This window comes from Eublepharis macularius, chromosome 13 (assembly GCF_028583425.1).
Source record: "Eublepharis macularius isolate TG4126 chromosome 13, MPM_Emac_v1.0, whole genome shotgun sequence".
In the NCBI taxonomy this organism is placed as follows: Eukaryota; Metazoa; Chordata; class Lepidosauria; order Squamata; family Eublepharidae; genus Eublepharis; species Eublepharis macularius.
This window is the reverse complement of record NC_072802.1, coordinates 24,286,043-24,310,001: the sequence shown is the minus strand read 5'-3', so window position 1 is coordinate 24,310,001 and position 23,959 is coordinate 24,286,043. Positions and strand designations below refer to the sequence as shown.

Genomic DNA, 23,959 nt, shown 5'->3' with positions numbered 1-23,959 from the left:
TCACCATTTCTTCAATAGAGTAAACATACATTTATTTACACTATGGCATTGTTTATTAGAATGTCCTTGATATCGACTGTGCTAATCTCAGTCTATGTAATCCGCCTTGAGTCTCAGTGAGAAAGACAGACTATAAATGATAATAATAGTAAGTTAGGGTTAATCCCAATGACCACCAAGACCCACCCACCCCCCACGTTCTGAAATTCACTAGCTGAAAGTACTGAAGCACCCTGACCTGGATAGCCCAGGTGAGCCTGATCTCATCAGATCTCAGAAGCTAAGCTGGGTCGGCCTTGGTTAGTAATTGGATGGGAGACCTCCAACAAAGACTAGAGTTGCAGAGGCAGGCAAAGGCAAACCACCTCTGTTATTCTCTTGCCGTGAAAACCCCACCAGGGGTCGCCATATGTCAGCTATGACTTGCGGGCACTCTCCACCACCAACAACCACTGAAGCAGCCTCCAAGCCACATCAATGAAAAGTGTTTTAAATATTTGCAGCTACAAGAGTAGCAACTGGCTTTAGGATGATTTAAGATGACAGGGATCACCACAAAGGTTCCCATTAGAAAGTTATCACAGTCTGTAGAACCACATCACATTTGCATATCTTGTTCACACATAGATTTCATTTACATAATATTTGCATGGAATACATTAAAGCGTTTTGCACCTTCTCTGCACAATATTAGGCAAGAGACTAGCAGTAGCCGCTTCTACTGGAAAGCTTTCGAGATCATCAGCAATCTCAATTTACAGGTACTTAGGCACCATGATGAAAATGTTCATTCAGGCAGCAATACAAGAACAATACAAGAACATACAAATGCTCAAGAAACAATACAAGGACTCCAATTTATGGGCTTCAAGGAACAACTGCTGACATCCTGGGAATGCAGCCAAAGTCATGTGTGGTCTTTGAGTATGACCAGGGCTTTTTTTCTGGGAAAAGAGGTGGTGGAACTCAGTGGGTTGCCCTCAGAGAAAATGGTCACATGGCTGGTCGCCCCGCCTCCTGATGTCCAGACAGAGGGGAGTTTAGAGCAGCTGGAGCAGCGCGGAGGGTAATCTAAACTCCCCTCTGTCTGGAGATCAGGGGGCAGAGCCACCAGCCATGTGACCATTTTCAAGAGGTTCCGGAACTCTGTTCCACTGCGTTCCCACTGAAAAAAAGCCCTGAGTATGACCAACCAAAATATCATACACCAGGGCTCAAGCTGATGAGTTCTCTAGAACTCTTTATGAAACTGGATGTCCAGTACAAAAAAACCAAAATAAAGTGTGGGCGCTGGAGAGAATTCATCTGTGGACCGGCATACCTACTTGCAACCACTGTCTATTTTGGGAAGCAGACAGCTTTGCGGTTCTCATCTGCCGATTTTCTTTGCTGAGTAGCACTATGTATGTGGCCAGAAATCAGAAACCCTTAAAATGCATAAGGGCTTTCTAGCATTCCAAGTTTTTGAAAACTCCAAGCCTGAAAATAGATCTATACAATTATGAGGACTAGACACTTGAAATTGAAAGTGAAGAACTAGACACTTGAAACGGAAAGTGAAGAATAAAGTTCTACCCAAAGCACATATTTTAAGCTCAAAAAGCAGCCACAGCCCCTGTTTCTCACCCTCCTTTGGAAAATAGCCCTCAGCTTCAAATGTGGCTTAGCATACAACGTGGAAAGAGGACTGCTGTCTAAAGAGTTCCAAATCCCTCCGGAGCTCATGAAATAAATTGCATTGACACATGCATAATAGTATGTTATATGTACCTCTGAGCATCTGCAGAGTTCACTCGCCACTTAAGTAAAGACCACCAGCTCACACACATCCTGGGGCAGGATTTCTGGGTGTGTAAGGATATTTCTCCTCCAAATTTCTCCCAGGATTTTGGAAATCCAAATTATTTAGCTTTTCTTTCAAATGGGGACTGATTATCTGTTCTTGCTTCTGAACGGAAACTCCATTTTCCATTTTTTTTAATACCAGATTTATAAAGAACACAATCCATGTGAAACTTGCATTAGCTTTCAGTGCTTTCGTGGTTGAACATTACCAGCACTGCCAATGTGCACATCTGCATTAGTCACACACTGAAGAAAAGCAATCTTTGATGTGATTACACACACAAGTGCAGGGAGATTCTTTTTCTGTGTGGTGTTTCATCAATGCAGACTGCATGTGAAAAATTGCACAAAAAAGTAGAGGGGAATGAACTGCAAACTGTGCATGCACCAAGTCTGAAATTAGTTTCAGAAGTTTTCTTAAACCAGAATTCATAAAAAGTGGAAATTGGGGAAAGCAAAATTCTGGACTGCTAAAGGAACCAGAGAAATCTGTTCATTACGTGTCAGAACACACAATTGCCAGTCAGAACCCTGTGCCATGACCAGTACTATTACTTTCACGAAAATGCCGCAGATAGTTCACAAACCTTTTCTTAAAACCCTCCAGTGAGTATAAAATATGCATAATAACACTTTAAATCACGTTCAGGCTGCAATCCTGTGCAAATTTATCCAGAAGTCAGGTCCATGAAACAAAATGGGTCTTACTTTTGAGTAAACATGCATAGGCTTACGCTATAAAAGACATAATAATCAGTCTCAAGGCTGGTCGATCAGTCTTCCATTGGCTTTCCTTCCCTCCCCCTCCATCAACCTTTCATTTTAAAACCCTTGTCTTCTGTATGGGAGTATAATAAATGCTACCTCTTTCAGAAAGAGTCTAGGTCTGGAAGATTTTAAACTTCCATAGCACAGATCTATAAATGTTTAATTTTTTCATCTATACCCATAAGAAGGTTGTCCGGAAAATACATTATTGCTGCAGATATCGCCGCTCTCCCATTAAGCATGGCTGGCGGTGGGGAATTGGAAAGTGACCGCCACCGACTCCCATTTAGAAAGTTTTACGGGGTTAACTGAAGCCATTTCACAGCTTATGCCCAGAATTAAGGCTTCAGGCATCTTTTCCTTCTGGTGGAGGAATTTTGCTACTTGGATGGTGAAGGAACAAAGCCCTGTGGACCTCTCTCTTGCATGCAGACAAAAAGAATAATGTTCAACAACAGGCACATTTTCATACACAGGTTAAGTCACACATTACAGAGTACACATACTTAAGCTAGTATCCAGTGTAATAGTCAGGTGTGAGTTGCTGGTTCATTTCAATTCCTAAATGTGGGGTGCCTGATTTGGATAAGGATTATGATGCATGTGGAGAAGGAGCTTCAGCCTCCCTGCTGCAGCGTTTTGCTGATCTGGAACAGTCCAGGGGCACCACTTGACCTATTGGGAAATTCACATGTACCCAGGGCTAGCACCAATGAGGACACGTACTCTATAATGTGTGAATTAGCTTGTATCCTGCCTGATTTCTCATCAGCGGATTATTCAACACTTGACGTATAGCTACAAATGGAATGTGTGGATCAGATCCCTGGAGCTACTCTTCAGACATTCCACCAGATTTGTGAACAGGTCTGAATTTGTTGGGAGAACTTTAAATAGACTGACTGTGGGGCTCTGTCCCACGGGATCAGCACTAGAAGCCAGGACAGATTCCATGGGGAAATCCCACACTTAGGGAGCAATCCTACGCAAGTCTACTCTGAACTTATTTAACGGGCTTTACTTTCAGGAAAGTGTTCTTGGGATTGCATTCATTTTTATTTGAAACATTTCTATGCTGCCTTTCCACCCAGCTTAGGATCCTCAAGGCGATAAGCATTTCAAACATTCAAACAGTGTTTAAAACACAAACATCTAGAAAATAGTTTTTAAAATTAAATAAAATATAAAAACACAGACACGGGCACACAAACAGTGAGGCGGGGTAATGAGAGTTAGTGAGGGAACTTCAAACAAACAAACTCTTCACATGCTGGTGGAAAACAGTGATAGAAGGAGATAGACAAATCTCCCTTTGGGGGGAGTGCCAAGGTCTTGGTGCCACGACCAAGAAGGCCCTTTCTCACGCTGCTACTCATCTGGCCGGACCATCTGACACATGGCCTCTGAAGAGGACTGGAGTGGTGAGGTAGGTTCATACGGGAGTAGGCAGCCCTTCAGGTAGGCTGGCCCCAAACCATATAGGGCTTTAAAGGTCAATACCAGAGACAGCCCTGGTACACTGGTTTTTCTCCCCATCAGGTAAACACAGAGGCATATTATGACTGCAGCTATATCCCTGTGTCTGTGACTCCTGGCAGAAGGGTGGGAGCCACCAATAGATGAGCACAGAGGAGCTCAAGCAAAGAAAGTGAGAGGCTAGTGTCTAATTCTGAATAATGAGGCTAATCTGCTTCCATGCACTATTATTATTTGCATTCTGATTCCAGGATTTCCAACACCAAAATCACCAGCCAGCAAAAAAGAGGCGCCACCCTTAGTGTAACATCCTACAGTACTAGCAACGGCAATGAAAGACACATCTTGGAAGTCCTGTACCAACCACATTCCCCACTTCCTCCCTCAAGCTTTTCATGTATTTCCAGGAATCTTAATTAATTGTTTTCAGACTTGTTCCCCACCACCACCACCACCTTTGCACTTGCCAGCATGTTTCACAATCCCTAAAAAGTGACATCTTTCAAGGTCTTCCCCATCTGCAGGCACTAACAAACGATGCCAGTTTCTTCTAGATCCTGTGCATCTTAATGAGGCACACATCCAACTTTGTGCAAATATAGCACCCGTTAAGAGAAAACAAAATAATTAAATGCAGAATCCAAGAACAGTCCAGTCATCACAGACAGAACTTGTTCCCAGTTGTTTTTACTTCCCAATCCATTTCTGGCCAGAACAGGAGCCATCTAGGGGACCAGCCTACCAAAACCTTCTATCAGTCACAGCAGTTGGGAGTCGCTGCTCCCAATCAGCCAATATTGACTGAGACAATAACCACCAAGTATAAATCCATATAAGACAGCTGCATTTTCATGTCTTAGTGAACAGGAACTTTGATTCAGTTGCCAACCACCTGCTTTGCATACAAAAAATCCCTGGTACTGTCTGGGATATCTCCAACTAGAGAATCTAGAGAGATCTCCAACTAGAGGAACTAGAGAGCCAGTTTGGTGTAGTGGTTAAGAGTGGCAGGACTTTAATCTGGAGACCCAGGTTTGATTCCCCACTCCTCCGCTTGAAGCCAGCTGGGTGACCTTGGGCCAGTCACAGCTCTCTCAGAGCTCTCTCAGCCCCACCCACCTCACAGGAGGATAGTCATAAGGATAATAATAAAACACTTTGTAAATGGCTGAGCGGGCATTAAGTTGTCCTGAAGGGCGGTATATAAATCAAATGCTGCTATTATTATTATTATTATTATTATTATTATTATTCATCTCTGACAACAGGTATTGGAATAGACTTCTTTCTCTGCTTGAAACCCAGAGTTCTGCTGCCAGTCACAGCAGATCTGAGATAACACACGTGATAAACAGTCTGTCAGTGGAAACTGCTGCCACTTGAGGCTTTAAGTAAATTTTGGAATTTGTCTTACTCGACATTTAAATTTGATACCACCAAGCTATTCAGAATACTACTTCAGTTGATCCTTAAGAAATTTTACAGTTCCAACTAATTTCAATTTGTAAATCAACTAAGCCACAACTCTCTCCCCAAGAAAACCTAGAAGAAAAATACACCCCGTCCTCTAATATAGAAACCCTGTCTCCAAGATTGTCTGTGCTTGGAAATATCCCACATGGATATTCTGATGCTTTTGAATTTATTTCATATAGCACTATTCTTGGCTGCTTCTTCTCCAGGTTTTTTTCATCTCTCTCTCTCTCTCTCTCTCTCTCTCTCTCTCTCTCTCTCTCCCTCAGCTATCAAAAACTTTCCTAACTGGCCAAATGGGCCAAAGAATTTTTAAACTTCCAGCCAATCATGTTTGCAGCTGACTAACCCAGCCTATCACAGGCAAGCCAAGTAATCATCAACTCCTCCAACTTTGACACCTTCCTCTGGCAAGAGGACTGCCTTTATTTCTAAACCCTTGTCTTTTGTTCACCCTCCTTTCCTCCACTGTGTTTTCCTCTCTTTTTCTCTGATTATTAAAGGCTGCTAGTTAAACAAAATCCCACTTTTTGTCACAATAGGCATTAGAAAAGCCCTTTCTCCGCTTGAGATCACACAATCTCATCCACACATATATACACACAGCACTGTTTCCCTCTTTTTGAAATAAAAGTGGTGTATTGTTGTTTTAAGGATGTTGAAGGTAAAGAACTCCCAAATTTTGGAAATGTTTTTCAAGATTCGTATTCAAAGTTATCCCAATAATAATATTATTACAGGAAATTAATTTACAAAAATGTACCCAAATTGGTAGCTACACCTCCACCATTTTGGACAGCACCATTTTCTCCCACAGTTGTGCTCACTGACTTTGGTTAAATCCTTGATGTGAATTTTTATGAAAACTATTGAGGAATATTAGTGTTCCAAAATGGGGGAGATGGAGTTCCCACACTCTACTCATAACATTTTTCATTCCTGAAGTTTGGCTTTGAGGATAGTTAAAATTTAGGTAACGTATATATATAAAGATCCTTGAGCCATACTCACAGACTGATAGGGGTACCCACATTGTTAAGGTACTTTCAAAGCACATTGAAAGCAGAAAGTTGTACATATATGTTTAATGGGCACACTAGGGTCGCCAGGTCCCCTGGAGCTCAAACTAGGGAAATGGGAGGGTTGGGGGCCATGCATTGGGAGTTCTTACCTTGTGAGTGCACTCCCATGATGTCATTCCCAGCACGACAAGGAAGTGCTGCACAGTGTGGAACCCATTCCCTGCACCTTTTCCCCCACTGGCCAGGTGAGTGGTGGAGGGGCAGAGGCCGGGAGCAGGGGATCCCCTGCCCCCACAGGGGGAATGAGATCCCTAAGGCACACTGATATTAGAAAAATCTGATAACTAGACATTTTTGCACCTCTCACTTGAAATGTAGAATATTAATTCTACCTCGTAATAGCAAGCCATAATCTAGAAGAGGCTGTGCTAAATCAAACGTGCAATAGATTAGATAGTATAAGTGGAAACCTGCGAGGACTTGCAGGGGGCATGTTATTTGCCCCTCCCTCACCATATTCTCTTTCTCTTCCCTGCCCCCATAGCCTTTCCCCCTTCTCCTGCCTCCTTCTCTCCTTCCCACTCACCTTCCTCTGTCTCCTTGTCTTCACCTCCCCCGCCTCGAGCCTGTCCCCTATGGCCCAGTTATGTGGTGCTGGCTGGGCCCAGTCACCTAGTGAGCTTCCATAACAGAGTGATGATTCGACCAAAACAGCCCTGGAAAGAGCCCTTCCCCTCCCCCTGCTTTTTACTGACAGAAACTAAACCTGGAATACTGGCAAAACTCTTAAGGTTTACTAGTAACAGCCACTGAGGGTATCTGGTTAAAGCTACAGGCATTCCTTTTATCATTTTCTTGCTGCTTTTAAACCCACAGTATATACTTTTTTTAGATTTCAGATTTTTCTCCAAACTTGAGGCATTTTTCAGGTATGTAGGAAGTTCTGTCTTGTCCACTCATGGCTCCAGTGTCCAGATTTAAGTATACTCCAGTCAGGGCGACTTGGCTATTACGATATAGGATAGGAATTTCACACACCAAACCAGCCTGATTGGTGGATTCCATCTGCAGAGGCAGCCAGGAATGTATACTTGTTGAAGACAAGCCATATTGACTAGTATGTACTGCTGAACTCTGATCTGGATAGCTCAAGCTAGCCTGATCTCATCAGATCTCAGAAGCTAAGCAGAGTCAGCCCTGGTTAGTACTTGAATGGTAGAACACCAAGGAAGTCTAAGTTTGCTACACAGAGGTAGGCAATGTCAAACGACCTCCAAACATCTCTTGCTTTGAAAACCCTATGGGGTTGGCTGCAACTTAATGGCAAAAAATCCCAAACCCATATCTTACTGCAATCTTCAGTAGTGCGCTTTATGGTAGCTTTACAGCAGTTCTGCATCACTCTATAAGTCAACAATATAGTCCTTTCACTGTGGTGGGCAACCTCCCCTCCCCCACATTCTGGCCCCCAGCTTCACTCAGTGGAACAGCGGGAGCCAAAATGGGAGGGGGGGAGGGGGGGAATGGCATAACACAGTGCTCTGGGAATTCCCCTGGTCTCTATGGCTTTTACCACAGAGATTGGGAAATTCCTAGAGCATCATTTGACACTGTGACGTCACTCGTGCAGAAGTGACATCATGACATTGCATAATGTTGTTTTCCCTAGTTTTCTCCCCTCAAATAATCCCAGCTGACAACCAGGTGACAATACTACCAGATGTCAATATTCATCTCAAGGACACAGAGGAGCTAGGCATAAAAGGAGTAAGTGTTATGTGGTTGACTGTGCCAATTTAAGGTTGCCCAGATCATTTTTTCTAAATAAACAGTTTCTTGTTAAAGATCGAAGAACCTCAGATTGTGTCTGCTGTTAGCACAATACAGTTTATAAACCTCCATCCACATACATACACAAACGCATTCCCATGTGTGTATTGCTATTGGAACACCAGAACACAATAAGCATACCATCCCCTTAAACACATATTTATACTTTCCCCAGATGTTTTATAAACCTCATCTAGAATGATATAAAGTTGTAATAGCCAAGAGGAGGAAATAGGTTTCGAAAGGGACTGAGCGGAGCTGCAGAACGCCTCCACCATGGGCAAAACGGCTCATTTGGGACTTGTTGTTATGAGTGAAACGTTTTGCAACAGGTCAAACAGGCATCATTTATCAAGCAGAAAGAACAAAACATCATGTTCTGATGAGAAACAGATGCCTGTACTTCTAAAGTTTCTCTTTTTATGAATGGGCCGAAATTCTGCATCTGTGAGATGGAGTGCTAGCTCTCACTGAAATGACATCAATATTGGATTCTAGCCTGGAGGACACAGTGTCTCCAAAAATGTATGGGAAGTGGTGGAACCATCCCATAAGAAGAGTAAAAAGATAGGCCAGGAGGGATTAGTACATTTCTAGTACTAATGCGCTTACTAGGACTTACACATAAAAAAGTTAGAATCAAGAGGACAGTGTCTCTGAGCATGTACAAAGCACATATCCTTTGTCACTGGGTAACCCTCACACCATCTGCAAAGGGGAAGAGAGGCTTCCGTGGCAGAAAATCCTTTTCTTTTTAAAGAAGCTTTTCACACAGTTCTTCTTCTCCAAGCAAGATCTCACAGGACTGGTATTGCTGCCATGTTCATTGAAAGAAGCAGACTGTGTTATTTTTTTTTTAATTTATACTGTCTGTAAGTCTCTACTTTAAAAAACATACACACAATGAAAAGGCCCAGCAGCATAGTACAGTATGCAACACAGCTCTTTAGGAGTCAAGCCCTAGGAAAGGATAGGATAGAAACTGGCAGGTCCATTCTAGGTCACTAAATTCAAATGATTAATGGGAAATTCAGGAGCAGTCCTTTGTCATAACTTCTATTTCTCCTTAGATTTGGCTTACCAGTAGCTTTGGTTTCCCAGTTAGCTTCCAGGGCTGTCCAACCAGAGTTCTTGCCAATACCGACCATCCTTTAGACCTTGCATAAGGTTTTCTAATGATCCCTCACTTCCTTCCCAAGAACAACACTGTCCTTCACGATTCTCTTGAGAAGTTAGAATGTTCACAAACATTCCATGACACCACAGTCTACAGGCTCAGGCTGACAGGGAGAGAACTACAAGTGACATGGAATAAGCAGCAACATCAGCTGTGAGCTTGTATTCTATATATCATTGTACCATGCGCCATTTGCAGAGAATGCAACCTACCTTGTTCAGGCATTTGAGACCCCATGGAAGTGACGCTAGTGTTTAAAACGTCATTCACAGCTGTGTCACAGTACAGGCCACGTTGAACATCGTGTTCGCTGTCTGTCTGGTCACTCTCTTCATGCCCACTGTCTTTCAGGCTGTTCCCCTCCAAATCCTTGAATGTTGAACTGCTGGGTGTAAGAGGGAAAAAATGACTTACTCCACCGAACCACATCAGAGATGGTAAATGTCCCTCTCACCCCAGAGGGTGTCAAAAGCCTCAGGCATGATCTGCAATGTTTCTATCATCCTGGGGTGGGGAGAGAAATCCTTCTCCAGCAGGGCAATCAGAAGCCACAAGGGGGTCTTTTCAGTACAAGAGAGCAGCAGCTATAGCCCTTGATCTGAACACTCATCAGATGGTAAAGCTAGCAAGAACAGGAGGTAGCCCCAAGGTGTGAGAGGGGAAAAAATTACAGATGGTTCTTGCTCTTACTCTCACCAGCAAAAGAAAAGTCGTTGCTTGTGGAACAAAGAAGGAGAGAGTTTGAGAAAAGCACAGCCAAAGCTACACTCCAGGCAAGACGGGCAGGGGGGAGGGGACACCTTCTGTGCGAGAAGAGTAATCAGAAGAGACAAAGTACAACCACAATTCAGCCTATTCAGTTCACTGTGACATGCACGACTCCGAACTCCTCCAGCGGCAAAGGAACAAAAGTCTCCTATGATTATGGACCATGTAAGGCTGAACAATACTAAGTTTCCTTAAGTAGAAATCCCAGGCTAGGTTAGTAAATGTACAGGAAATACCAAGTGATATACAGCAGCTGGGAGAGGCACCTGCGTAACTGATGTAATATTTAAGCAACACGTGTCCTTTAATGCTATCTTTTCCCTGGCAGGTAACTTGAAACACACATGATCCCAGGGTACATTTGGAGGGTGCACAACACAACCACCTTACTGAAGCTCAACATGGCTGGGGTTGTTTGGCAAATGGATGGGAGAGTTCCTGGGAAACTCATGTACTCCTCCTTGAGTCCCAGGAAGGGGAAAGGAGGTTATAACAGCAACAGATAAACATAACATGGCTTGAACCCACAGTGGGTTTTCAACTAGCAACCAGACGGATGTTTGGCAGGTGGGGATTCTGCTTCTAGCTAAGAGCCAAACTAGATGGGATATTTTTAATGAGTTGGGGACCATTCCCCAACCTGGTTCTCATTACCTTCAGTCAAACAGCAGCTGCTGAGAACTGCCCGACCACCTCAATAAAGGCATCCCTTGCTGTATGACCCTGGGCCATTCACACTTTCTCAGAGCTAAACTACAAGAGACGAATTACAAGAGGACCCTCACATGAAGGGAGTCGCAATGTCAGCTGCGAAGCCGAGTTTTACAAGACAGATCAGAAGAGCCAGCAAAGAAGACTCCTCAGAAGGGTTGTTAATTTCCTCTTTGCCTCCTAGAAGCGGAGATGAAATTGACAGAGCCTTCAAGAGGTGAACAGGAAATAAACCCTCTGAGCAGCAATCTCTGCCTGCTCTGTAGAGAGGGGAAATTGACATATCCTTCCGATCTGTATTTTAAAACTCGGCTTCCCGGCTAACATTGTGACTCCCTTTTACGTGGGCATCCTTGTGTAATTTGTCTCTTATAGTTTAGCTCTCAGTCTAACCTACTTCACAGGGTTGTTGGGAGGATAAAACTGAGGAGGGGAGAATGATGGAAGCCACTTCAGTTCTCCACTGGAGATAAAGGCGAGTATAAACAGCTGAACAAACAGCAGCCCCCAAAGCACCAATGCAGATGCACTGCATCTTTTTTACAGCACATCTCATTGGAGTCAGGTGCTCCTTTTCCCTTAAAACTCGAATGTGACACCTGATGTAAATTACTGTCAAAGCGTACTTTCTGGAGATCTGGCCCCAAACTACAAAGTTTGTGCTGAAAACAGCTCACACTTCAAAGCTTTGGAGACTTATGCAAGTCCATCCCTTTGCGAAGCCCTTTCCAGGTCTCCATGGGAACAAACAGGACCACCTACCATGGCATCTTCTGCAGAACCGGAAAAAAGAGCAAATGGGGAGGGAGAAGAGTATTAGAGAGGGCTGTTTAAAACACACTCAGGTTTGTACCTTTTCCTAGCTGGCCTTTTCAATAAAGACATCCCTGCAGAAGCCCTTTAAAACCGGGATTTAACCAGCATGGCAGAGGGCTGGGAAGAAATTGATGTGGAAAGACCAAACAGATTAATTAAAGAGCAAGGTTTTAAGATTCACACCACAAAGTTAAAGCAGCAATCACACTTCTCCAAAAGCGACATTTTGCTGGATTAAAAACACACCGGAGGATTAATGGTTGACATTTTAATTCTCTGATGACAACATCACGTTCACGACATTCATTAGGGTAAGTCTGCAGCTGTGCCCCGTTGTTGCAATTCTTCCCCCTTTTCCTTAGGCTTATCTCTCAACACCACCAGGCTGCACATGGCACACCTTGAACATATGAAGCTGCCCGTCAGACCATTCATCCACCTACCGCAGAATTGTCCACTTTGACCTTAGTTCTCTAAGGTCTCTGACAAAGATCTTTCCCAGCCCTGTCACCCAAGATCCTTTAACTAGAGCAACCTTGGATTGGACTTTAGGACAAATCATGTGTTCTACCATTAAGCTCGGGGCCTCCAGGTAACAATGTTGTTATTCTTTAGGGCAGGCATAGATATTGTTTTAAAACCAGCTTTATTTACAGATTGCCCAGTGCCACCCTCCTTGCCTGGACGGCAATCACTTCACTGGTGCAGGGGGGAGGGATTATGTGACAGCCTGGATATAGTTGGTGCCCTGTCCCAGGACTTAATCAAGGTCTCAGGAGATTTTGGAAGACGCGGAGCTGCCAATGGGTTCCAGTAATTCCAACATACCCATCACCAAGCTTGGGCTGTTCTCCCTGCAGATGCCAACGACTTATCTTCAGAAAACCTTGTGGCCTTCTGCATGTTACTTTCTCTGTCTTCCCATGCCTGATGGTGGCAATACCCATGCCAAGACTCTTCCGAGCAGCATCAGTGTGGTCAACCCAGGGCCACTGCAATACTGCTTTGGTTGTAAGCTGACTATTCCTGGGGACTCAGCATTTGAGCCACCTACCCATGGGAAACAGTATTTTAGAGCTCCTAGGCCAATGCAGGAGCAAGGACTGAGGGTACCTGTATGATGAGCTTCTCCTGCACTCTGTCCATGGTCCTGATGAGTATGGTCTTTCTGACTCAGTGTGATTTAACTACTGTGGATGCCTAATCCCAGAAGGGGAGGAGAAGAGTGCCATACACCATGCCCCATAAACTGAACATCCACACCATCTTTGTTTCAACACATTTGTCTTTCCAGCAAAACAACAATCCATTTATACAAGAGGCATACCCACATGAGGGCTCGTTCTCCTCTTCACCTCGCCTAAAAATGGCCAGATTTCTCTCCCTCATCAAAGAATTCTTCTTCGCCTCTCAATCAGAATATACCAGTGCAATTTCAAACAGAACGTCACCTTTTTAAATCCATTGAAGTTAATGGGTTTAGAAGGGTGCAACTCTGCTTAGGATTGCACTCTAGCTCACCATGAGAACTAAATATACAGGTTCATTGAAAGGCACATGCAAAACAGACAAGACGAATACATTTCTTCTCAAACTCCAGACTGGATTGCAAGGAACAATATGATACAGGAAGTTGTTTTCTCTACCAGCAATTACACAATTTGTGGTTAAATATAATGAACCCTGAAGACAACTACTTTCCTTTCCCCTTCTTGAATAGAAGTTGCTCATATCATCTGCTTGCAAGTGCCACACGACATGATTCTTTAAAAATGCAAACAGAAGGGATTCGCTATGCCAGCGTACAAAGAGGGAGGGGTTGAAAACAAGCTGGTTCCTTCCCCTGTTCATAACCATGTTTTTTGGCTCCACTTCTTCCTATATGCATTTGCATCTTAAGGGCATACCACCTGTGCGTATATAAACTGTGCACACATGGACCCTCTGCCTCTGCCTGGGAAGGTTCAAAACATAGCATTCTTAATCACAGGAACAGATGTGTACAGGCTGTACCTGAGTAAGAACTGGGCCCACGTAAGGCAAATATGCACAGGAAGGGAGGAGCCCATGCATGCTTTCCCTTTTGTGTGCACTGACCATGTAGACACATACATCATGTGTACAGCACAACAGATGAACCAAAACCAGAAGCAAAGCAAAATATTTCTTATTTACACAACAAGTGCCATAGGCTTCTTATGAAATTAGAAATAATTTTTGTTTCCTCCAAAGTGCTCCTGAAATGTTAGTAATTATTATAAACAAAAATTCTCAGGAGACCAAAGATTCATCCCAGAATTTATGCTTGGATGAAAACGGGCCACAGACAGATTTATTTTAATAATGTAGGAGGGCGGATTTGGTGGATGGGAATGAATTGCAATACAAATGTTATTTTTCCTTGCCATTCAGTTTCAAGAAAAAAGTGAGAACGCATGCTGCCCAATTACCTACTCCCATACAAGTTCTTTTTCTCTCCTCACGTGGCCGGGAGCTCTCTCCATCTCCATCTATCATTTTATTTTTCACATTCAAATAGCATAAACTCTATGAATTTTTAAGTTGTCAGGGTAACAGGACTCTGCCAAACTCATCACCACCTTCCTGGATGAATGAGACACCTGTTTACACACAAAATCCCCTAAAAGTCACAAACTGTAGGATTTTAATAGAATGTACATTCTGGGTTTTTTTTAAAAAAAAAATCAAATGAATAGATGCTGCGTACAGTGACTGAGGATATAATAAGAGGACGAGGAGAAACGAGCTTTAGACAATGCAAATTTGATTCAAAATGGAATGCTTCCTCAAAAAAAAACCCTCACTCCTACATACCTTTTTATTAAATGGGCTCTGCTGTTCACGTAGTTGGAATCAAAGGAGTAGTTTTCAGTCTGAAAAGAAGAAAATAGAGATGGTTACACGCATGGTTTATCTGCTATTTTGAACAGCCAGGCGCTCTGGAGCAAAGACACCACAGATCAATGGCCAGCTTAGAACGGAGGCACGTGTGACAACTGCAGCCTGTGTGTTCCAATCACTTAGTGCGCACAGAACGCTGCGTGGATCTGTTTCCAGCATGCCCAAAGCCAAGCTGCAAAGTGTTCTCTATGTGGGGTCAGCCATTGCCAGTTACCTCAGCTTATGACCCCAGCACAATGCCCAGCTGGCAGAGGTGGACTGGGACATTATGACCCCAGCTGAGTAGCCCTGCCATACTACAAACTGGTGCCACAAGGCTACTCGGATCAGACCTGGCCAGTGACGCCAGCAATGGGCATCGGGTCTCCTGGTGACTCCTCCTGTGCCCAGAAAGCAATGGGTGAGCTGATGCCCATCACTGGTACCACTGGCCTGTCTCCACCAAGTAACCACTGAGGTGCCGGCAGAGCTACTGGGACTCGACAATGCTTCATCCTAGGTGCTAGAGGTACTCCACAACAGTGGCCCACTGGGAACTTTCCCTGAAAGTTAAACAGTTGGTTCATCTCTGCTAGCTCTTACCATGCTGAAGACAGACATATGATTTGTCCTAGGGAAAGCCATCATAATCCCAGGCCTTAATGAGATCAGCTCACACCCTTGCCAGGGGTTAAGTTACCCCTCTAGTTGGCTTTTTAGGTGTTCCTGGACCCGAATACTGCTCTTCTACTACAGACCAACATGGCTACCCACCTGAAAGTACCCTTAATTAATGGTTATCTGTAATCACCTAGTGTCACTGAAAACTACACAGGGAAGAGAAGAGTAAGACAGGACAGACAAGAGTAACAGAAGTGCATCCCTTCAACCTATAGGATATCTTAAAGAAACATGGTCCATACATATTCATCACAATTACCAGAATGGTGCATCAGACACATTTTTCAAATTGCACCAAACAGACCCCCTTTACAGGGCCCAGATCAAAACTCAGCTCTGCTACCCCACCTCTGGCATTAGCCTTGGGCCTCCTCTCAAGTCGAAACAAAGCCTAAATACATTTACAGTGTAATCTTAAGGTGAGTTACTCCAGTCTAAGCCCATTGATTAGTGACTCTGGAGTAACTCTGTTTCTCTTCTTATCGTAGAGTAAATGAGCTTCTCTTCTTATCCTCTCCTCTCCTACTGTTTATCATCTCCCCACCATACATACTGGTCTACATTAGACTGTAATTTCCCTGGGACTGGGGCTTGCCTTTTGGTTTCATTTATTCTGCAGCCCAGCACACATGCTGACGGCATAATTGTTCCTTTTATTAGCAAGCTAGTGGGTAAAAGCACTTGGGTGGTATTTCAATTTAACAGAAAGAACAGAAATGAATCAATATAGGTAGGGAAGACCACTGGCATATATAGCTGATCTTGGATTTGCCTCCCCCCCAAAACCCTCCCCCCATGGATAGTGAGGGCAATGACTGTAGCACAGTGGTTAAGTGGTTTGGCTGCAAATCAGCACTCTACTGGTTCGAATCTCACTACTGCCATGAGCTCAGTAGGTGGCCTTGGATAAGCCACTCCTCTCAGCCCCAGCTCCCCAGTGTCAGGATCTGTCATATTCAGGGTTCTTAAGCTGACCAAAGTTATGTCCTAAAGAATGATGCCTTTGTTCTAAAGTTACTGAGTCATGGACCTGACCTTAGTTCCGCCATGTTAAACTGTGTAGTTGTTTAGTCTTTCTCTCCCTCCAGGTCTAGGTATGCCATGACCGCACTTTCCATGGGAGAGGATGCTGCGTCTTATCTGTTTTTCTTCAAAGTCGACCTTGACGAACCAGCTTTCCCACGGAAGAGCGCCCAGCAATGTGAATGCTGGGGGGAGGCTGGGAACGGAGGGTTTGATCTGTAACAACTTTCATTTTGTAGCTCATTCCTAACAAAGCTTGTGTTCAGCCAGGACTATCTTGGTTCTGGAGTGTGAACCTCTGGGCCTGAATGCTGTCTTTCAAATAAACCTTCTGAAATCAAGAGACTTTGGCTTCTTGCAGAAGGGAGGAAGGCAGACTCTGGCTAATTGGGATGCCACAGTCTGACACCCAGCAGTATTGTGGGGATAATAATAACACTAACTTGTTCACCGCTCTCGGTGAGGCACTAATCTGTCGAGAAGAGCAGTATATAAGTGCAGTTATTATTATTTATGTATTTATTTAAATTTGTATCCTTCTTTTCCCCCTGATGAGGACACAAAGTAGTTTATCACATTGTTCTCCCCTCCTCCATGGTATCCTGACAACAACCACCCTGCAAAGTAAGTTAAGATGAGAGAATATGGTGAGCCCAAGCTTCCACGGCCGAGTAGGGATCCACACCTGGCTCTTCCAGGTCCTAATCGAACACTCTGACCATTGTACAATACAAGGTGCTCATATACAAACATGATCTCTTACAGCTGGTCAAGGCTGAGAGCTACACACAAGAAAATTAAGTGGCTTGCCTTGGGAGCTAAAGGGAGGGAACTAGGCTCACAGAATGCACATGTGAGAGAACCCAATCAGATCCCTTTCAGCTGAAAGGAGTGCTGTCCCTAGCAGCTTAAAGAACCGAATTCACCTTGCAGAATGCACACCCTCAAGGTCCAATAACAAGAACCGCCACAATTCCTCTGCTTGAGCCAGACTCTTTTCAGATTTAGCCGAGGGCCTGTGGCGGTGGTCGCGGGCTCCAGAACTTCATGAAGGTGAGACCTGCTACATGAAGGTGAGACCTGGGCTTAAGAAGCTCCAGTACGGGTGTGGCTTGGGTGGCAGCTGTCCCTGGTGCTGAAATGAGAGAGGCAAGCCTTGGGAAAGGTCTGCCCAGCCTTTCCGCTCAAATTGAATGTTTTGACATTCAAAGGGGGGGGGGTGTCTGCAGTGGTGCCAGATATGCCTAAAGTAGTTCTCATGAGCTGGAAAGTGAGGAACTGAGTAGGTAGCTACAGAGTGGCTGGAGAAACTATGCAGAGCACTCGCATACAAAAGAAGGTGCCATATGTTGAACATTAGTCTATCATGGTCAGTATTGGCTGACCTGAACTGGAGCAGCTCTTCAGCACCTCAATCAGAGGACCTTTACATCACCTGCTGACTAATTCTAACTGGAGATGCTGGGAACTGAATCTGAGACCTTCTGCATATATAGCAGAACGTCTACTACTGAGACACAGTGCATATGCAGCATACAATGTTTGACCACGGAGACCGTGGTTGAAATCCTTGTTCAGCCACAAAGCTCTCTGGTTGATCTTGGGCCACTCTCTCAGCCTAGCCTCATCACAGACATGCTGTGAAGACAAAGCAGGAGCAGGACAGAAGCCTGACCTCCTTGGGGGAAATGTGGGGTACAAATATAACAAAATTTAAAAGTAAATAAATGAATTTCATCCTATCCTTTATGGCTGCAAGTCCTATTCAGACCCTTTCCAAGGACCAGCATTCCACCAAGCAACACTCCACATATTTGCAAGGACTAGAAACTTGATTTTGAAAAAAAGAAAAGACTCTCGGGCTGGGGGTGCCACACGGTACTCTTCTCATCACTACAAATGCCAAGGAGGAACAAAAAAAACTGGACACCACAGATGGGAAAGAGGAACTGGCAAATCCAACACTGCAGGCTGGCCCGTCCAGTATGATGTTTGATTGGCAGCACTTCCCTCAGATCTCTCATGCACAGATCGTTTTGCTGAGAGCCATTAACTAAAGATCCCAAGAGTCAGACCAGAGCCCCTTTGGCTGACAAGCAATTACTTTATGACAAAACTACAGCTCCTCAGCAAGAAAAGCAATATCAAGTTGCCCAAAAGCTTACAGACCTCTAAATCTGATTTTTTAAAGGTATTTGAAAACTCCAGGCCCCGTTGATCATTCCATAAACATTTGGCAGAAAATGGCTGGCAGACCAGCTTGGCGACCACAGCACCATTTGCAGAAAAGAAACAATGTGACCACACTCTGTTACAAAAACTAATTGCTTTTTAATTCCCCGACGGACCGGGTTTGTGTGTGTCAATTTGACTGAAAGTTCAAAAGGTGTTTTCTTATTAGCGTATAATTAGCGTGCTAAAATATTTACTGCATAGATATGTAAATGGCAATCAAGGTAAATCCCCAGCTGGAAAAAAAAGTGAAAATAGAGCCTTGGTAATGTGTTTGAAACCCTTTTATTGTATTACACGGAGGTTCGCATGCCAATAGGCTGAGCTTTCTTTTTAACACTGAAGCGAACAAGAAAAACAACGCGTAAAACTTAGAGGCTGCAGGGTGGGTAGAAGCAAACAGACCAAAGCTTGAAGGTTTTCTAGCAGCAATGGAACATTTAAAGAGGTTTGCCATTTCCTTTGGACAGGCAAAAGCTGTTTGTAACTACAAACCAGGCTTCCTTGGGCACAGTGTCGGGGTGCGGGCAGTTGCATGTTTCGATTCCTGCTTCCTTAAGCAGTTCCAAAAGGACAAATCATGCAATTTTTGGCACAAGAAAGACGCAAAACCGGTCTTTGTTTACTAAAAATTCTGTCTTTCCAGCTGCTTTTCCATTCTCAGGCAGAAAGACGTGAGGGAGAGGCATTCTGAAAGGGAAACCAGAAGAGCAGGGAAGGATTAAGCAGCCCTCCCCTTCTACCATTCTGCCTTCAAACAGGTAATCTCCCAAGGCTATTGCTGATGGTAAAAATACCAGCAGAACAAGAGCCACAGTGTCACACCCAGTTTAGGCTGCAGTTGGGAGCGACCAAGTCCACTTTTGTCCCCAATGGAGACCAAAAGTGGCTTACAAGAACCATCTCCCAATTATCCTAACAACAATATTGTGAGGTAGGTTAGGTAGAAAGAAGGTGTGGTGGTAGAGAGTGCGCTCACATCATAGCTGACCTTTGGCAACCCCTGGTGGGGTTTTCATGGCAAGAGACTAACAGAGGTGGTCTGCCATTGCCTGCCTCTTCCGGCCTGGTCTTTGTTGGAGGCCTCCCATCCAATTACTAACCAAGGCTGACCCTGCTTAGCTTCTGAGATCTGACAAGATCAAGCTCACCCAAGCTATCCAGGTCAGGCCAGAAAGAGGGTGACTGGCCAAAAGTCATCCAGTGTGTTTCAGTGGATTATGAACCACCATCACTGGTGGGACAAAGACAGGCCTTTGGTGCCTCCTCCTCAACTTTATCTGCACACTTATTTCATATCAGACTTTCTCTTCACTTTGCTAGACAGCCATTGAGATCATTTTAAATTTTACATCCCTGCTGTTTCAACTGGGATTTGACATGGATTTTGTTCCTCCTTTGTGCTAATCAAAACTGCAAGCCTTTCTTTCAGTGCCATTTTCTGGTTTCCTCACAGTTAAATTTTCCCGTCAAATGTACACATTCTTCAACTGTAATTATGCATGAAGAAATCAGCCTTATATGCATGGCATACATATTAGGAGTATGTATTAAAAGCTGTGCAAATAAATGTGATAAAAATACATACAATATGGGTACATGACAGAAATAAATCTGATAAACTGAAAGTGGAGGACCAAAACTGTAGGCACTGAAAGTGGAAAGTGGAGGAACAAAACTGTAGGCAAAAATATAAACAGAAATGAAATACAGAGCATTAACCTACTTGGGGAGGGTGGAGAACAAAGGGGAGACTACATCACTATGATCTCCTGCTCCTTGTGGGTACAGAACCTGCAACAAAAAAACCCTCAAGACCATCTCTGTCAGAGCCTCAAAATCCAAATACAATTTCCTCACAAGTCTCCCATGCTAGATGATGAAAGCATGACCTCACTTCCTGTTTTGGTAGACCCCTGCCCTTCTGCCCTGGCTTAATAATATATAAATCCAGTGCACAACTCACAGGCTCATTACTGTGGTTATTTCATTTGCACTACTGTTTAATACTGTATAGTTTTCCTCCTTCAAAACCCCTTTGTTTCTCCTTTTCATAAGAACAGGTATGAAAACTGAAACAAAAGGGAACAGAATAGCTTTCGTGTCACAGTCTGTTAGGCTGTGGAAATGGTTCCCAGGGGGAAGCAACAGGCATTCTGCATTGCTTGGCCTGTTCAAAATAGAGCTGGACAAAGCACTAAGGAATATCCAGCAAGGAACAATGTGTGTTGGCTAAGGAGATTTAACAGCTATTCTGTCTCAAAATCTGTAGTTCTGTTTGTAATAAGATCTCTTCTCTCCCCTCCCCCCTCACAAAAAAATCCTTCCAACCACACACAGAGGTCTGAGTCTGAAGACTGTTCCTTTCTATTACTTATACAATAGACTGAAAACTATTTTCAGCCTGTCACCTATGAGCCGCCAGTCACACGGTTGTGATGTCATGAAATGTTCACAAACATTTTAACTGCTCAAGGTGAAGGCATTAGAAATAAGGGAAAGGTCGGTTTTGACGGGAGAAAAGTTTTACACAAAGCATGTAAATTGGAGGGATGAAGATAGAGCTGGTAAACTCTGCAAGAAACAAGGACAAGACAGGGAGAATACTAGAGGAGGAGCCACATCTGAAGAAAAACTCACACACCAAGAAATGGAAGAACTACATGTTCTTGGTGGGAAGAGAAGAGGCCAGGTCATGTCCACCGCTCAAATGACCCAAGCGGCTGCCTGAGGAGGCCCAGTCTGGCAAGTACACCAACAGGCTGCAAGTGAACATAGCATAGAAGCCAAGGCCTGATATCACCTCCTAGCACCAGTATTTACAGGTTTACTGCCTCTGGAAGTGGAGGCTCCCTTCAGTCATTTTGGCTAGTAGCCACGGATGGACCTCTCCTTCATGCCTCTGCCTAATCTACAGCCATCCCTAAGAATTTAACACCACGAGCCCTTGCCAAGCACAATCCCAATCCAAAGAGTCCCCTAGGGGCAACTCTTTAGAGCCAAGTTACAAATGTGGATTCCAGCCATGGAACACCAGTATCATATTGAGTTTGCCCCTGAAATTTAGCCCAAGGTTGCCCACACACTTCCTAGCCTATGTCTGTGATCATTTGCTTTGACTTTCAAAACCAGGAAAGGTGATAGTCTCTGGACATTGGCTTCTGCCCTCCAGGTCAAGCATAGTGGAATCGATGTAGGAAAAAGCTTGTCTAACTTCATGAATTTATAGACAGCCTGCGTCCAGATAGCCATATCACAGCGTATAATAGCAGACCAGGGCAATGAAAAGAGAGGGTCCTCATCTGAGACCCCATGTCCTTGCCCCATCCTGGGTTTACTATTGCATTGGACGGTGCAGAAGTATGACCCAGCTCCCTCCTTCATGTCCTTACAGCTCTCTCTTCCCTAGGAAACCTACTTTTCAGTCCCTCTTTCTATGGCCATTCCGAACAAAGCAAAAAATAAACATATGCATCTTTAATGGTGCAATAAATAAGGAAAGAGGGCTGCGTCTCCTGCTAGCATAATCACAGTGGCAGGACGTGCAGATTGGAGCAGTGGAGGGTGTGCTTGTGGAGGCTACGCTTTGGTACCAAGATAATAAAGCAAAAGCCACGCCAGCTAAGCGTGACCTTTTTCAAAAATCCAAATACAATATCTAATTTAAGAAAAACAGGCACCTCCCAGGGAGAAACACGTTATCGAAAGAAAGCTAAAAGGAGCCGGGCTCATCAACGGCATGGTTCGGTTATTGCTTTCACTTTGTAATTACTGCTGTACACTCAAGTTGGAGTCTGAGCAGAGGGGGAGAAAGGCATACTGAGCAATTCCTTCATCCCCGTTCCTCCAAGATGACTATGAATATCAAACACCCTGGGTCTCAACAGAAAAAAACACATGCGCAATTGGGTAAGATTACACAGCCTCCTATTTCTGACACCAGGTTGTCAGGAGCCAGCCTTGCTGAGAGGACAGGGTTGCTCTGATGGGGCCAATGTGAAGGAGAGATGGTGGAACAATGCCAGCTCAGAGTTTACCACCAACAGGAAGAGTGGAAAGGACAGGGTTTTGCAAAGGAGAAGCCATGGGAAGGAAGGGCATACTTGACCCTCCCTCCCATGTTTTTCCTCTCTATCTAGGAGCATTCCAGAAAACAAGCCCCTCCATACACACACACACACACATTTGTAATCTGAAGTGGTGAAGTCCAGACACACTTCACCAAACCAAAAGTGACACGTAAGAGTTCCATAAATGGAATTTCGGACAGATATTTTAACCCATAAAAGAAGCTTCAAGGAGGGTCAGTCTAGACACAGGGGGAGGGGAGCTAACTCTTCCACTTATATCATTTCCCCTACAGAAAATGTACCCCCCAAGTTTGCTTTAATCCCAAGTAGGAGAAAAAGTAGACACAAAGCAGGTACCCTTCCCCACACCCCCACCCCCGGTCAAGGCTAAACGAAAGAGGAGCATTTCAGATTAGGAGGATATCAAGGGGGAATGAGTTTTTAACGCCCCCCCCCCCCAAAGACTTAACCCCAATCCAGATCTTGTTGTTGGCTGTTTTCCAGCCAAATTACACAGCTAATGTCACAATCCCTGAAGTCTAGCAGCACTTGACCCTGGGGCCTAAGAAGGGGCAGAATGCAAGCCTGGGGAGCCATCTGCACAAAACAGAACAACTGGTGAACTTGACTATGGGCACAGATCATGCACACTGCTTCACACCTTCCAAAATGGAGCCATATAATGTTAAAACTGGCCAGCTTCAAGCTGGGGAACTCATCACCCCTGATGACCCATTCACCCTCAGGAACTATCCCGGCAAAGGGCCCTCCTCCATGGCTTCTAATTCTCACCCCACTCTGCCTTGCATCTGGGATTGGTCCTCTCTGACCCATGCTGACTATATTTGCTTTGGGTTCAGCACAATCTCTTTATCACAACAATTGGTTACCAGTTGTCCACATAGCCTCCTGTTTCAACATCACTTGGTGAAATCTCGCTTTGTCCACACTCAAGACACTTGATTTCAGCGGGTCACAGAATCATAGGGTTGGAAGGTAGTACAGAGTCCAGTAGCAGACTTGGAAGGGATCTCCAGGGTCATCTAGTCCAACCCGCTGCACAATGCAGGACATTCACAACTACCTCCCCCACACACACACCCAGTGACCCCTGCTCCGTGTCCAGAAGAAGGCAAAACACTGTCAGGATCCCTAGCCAAACTGGC

The 23,959-nt window shown here is 44.4% G+C and overlaps 1 protein-coding gene across 2 annotated transcripts in view; it reads right to left on the bottom strand.

Annotated features, from left to right (window-relative positions):
• PCDH19 (protocadherin 19) overlaps positions 1 to 23,959 on the bottom strand; it is a 157,036-nt gene that overhangs the window by 53,561 nt on the left and 79,516 nt on the right. Inside the window, exons 3-4 of one of the 2 annotated variants that reach the window (XM_054996943.1) lie at positions 14,722 to 14,780; positions 9,804 to 9,976 (exon numbers count right to left, since the gene is read on the bottom strand). In XM_054996943.1, the coding sequence (XP_054852918.1) occupies positions 9,804 to 9,976; positions 14,722 to 14,780 (232 nt within the window). The remainder of the gene's footprint in view (positions 1 to 9,803; positions 9,977 to 14,721; positions 14,781 to 23,959) is intronic. The other variant, XM_054996944.1, reaches the window with a different exon arrangement.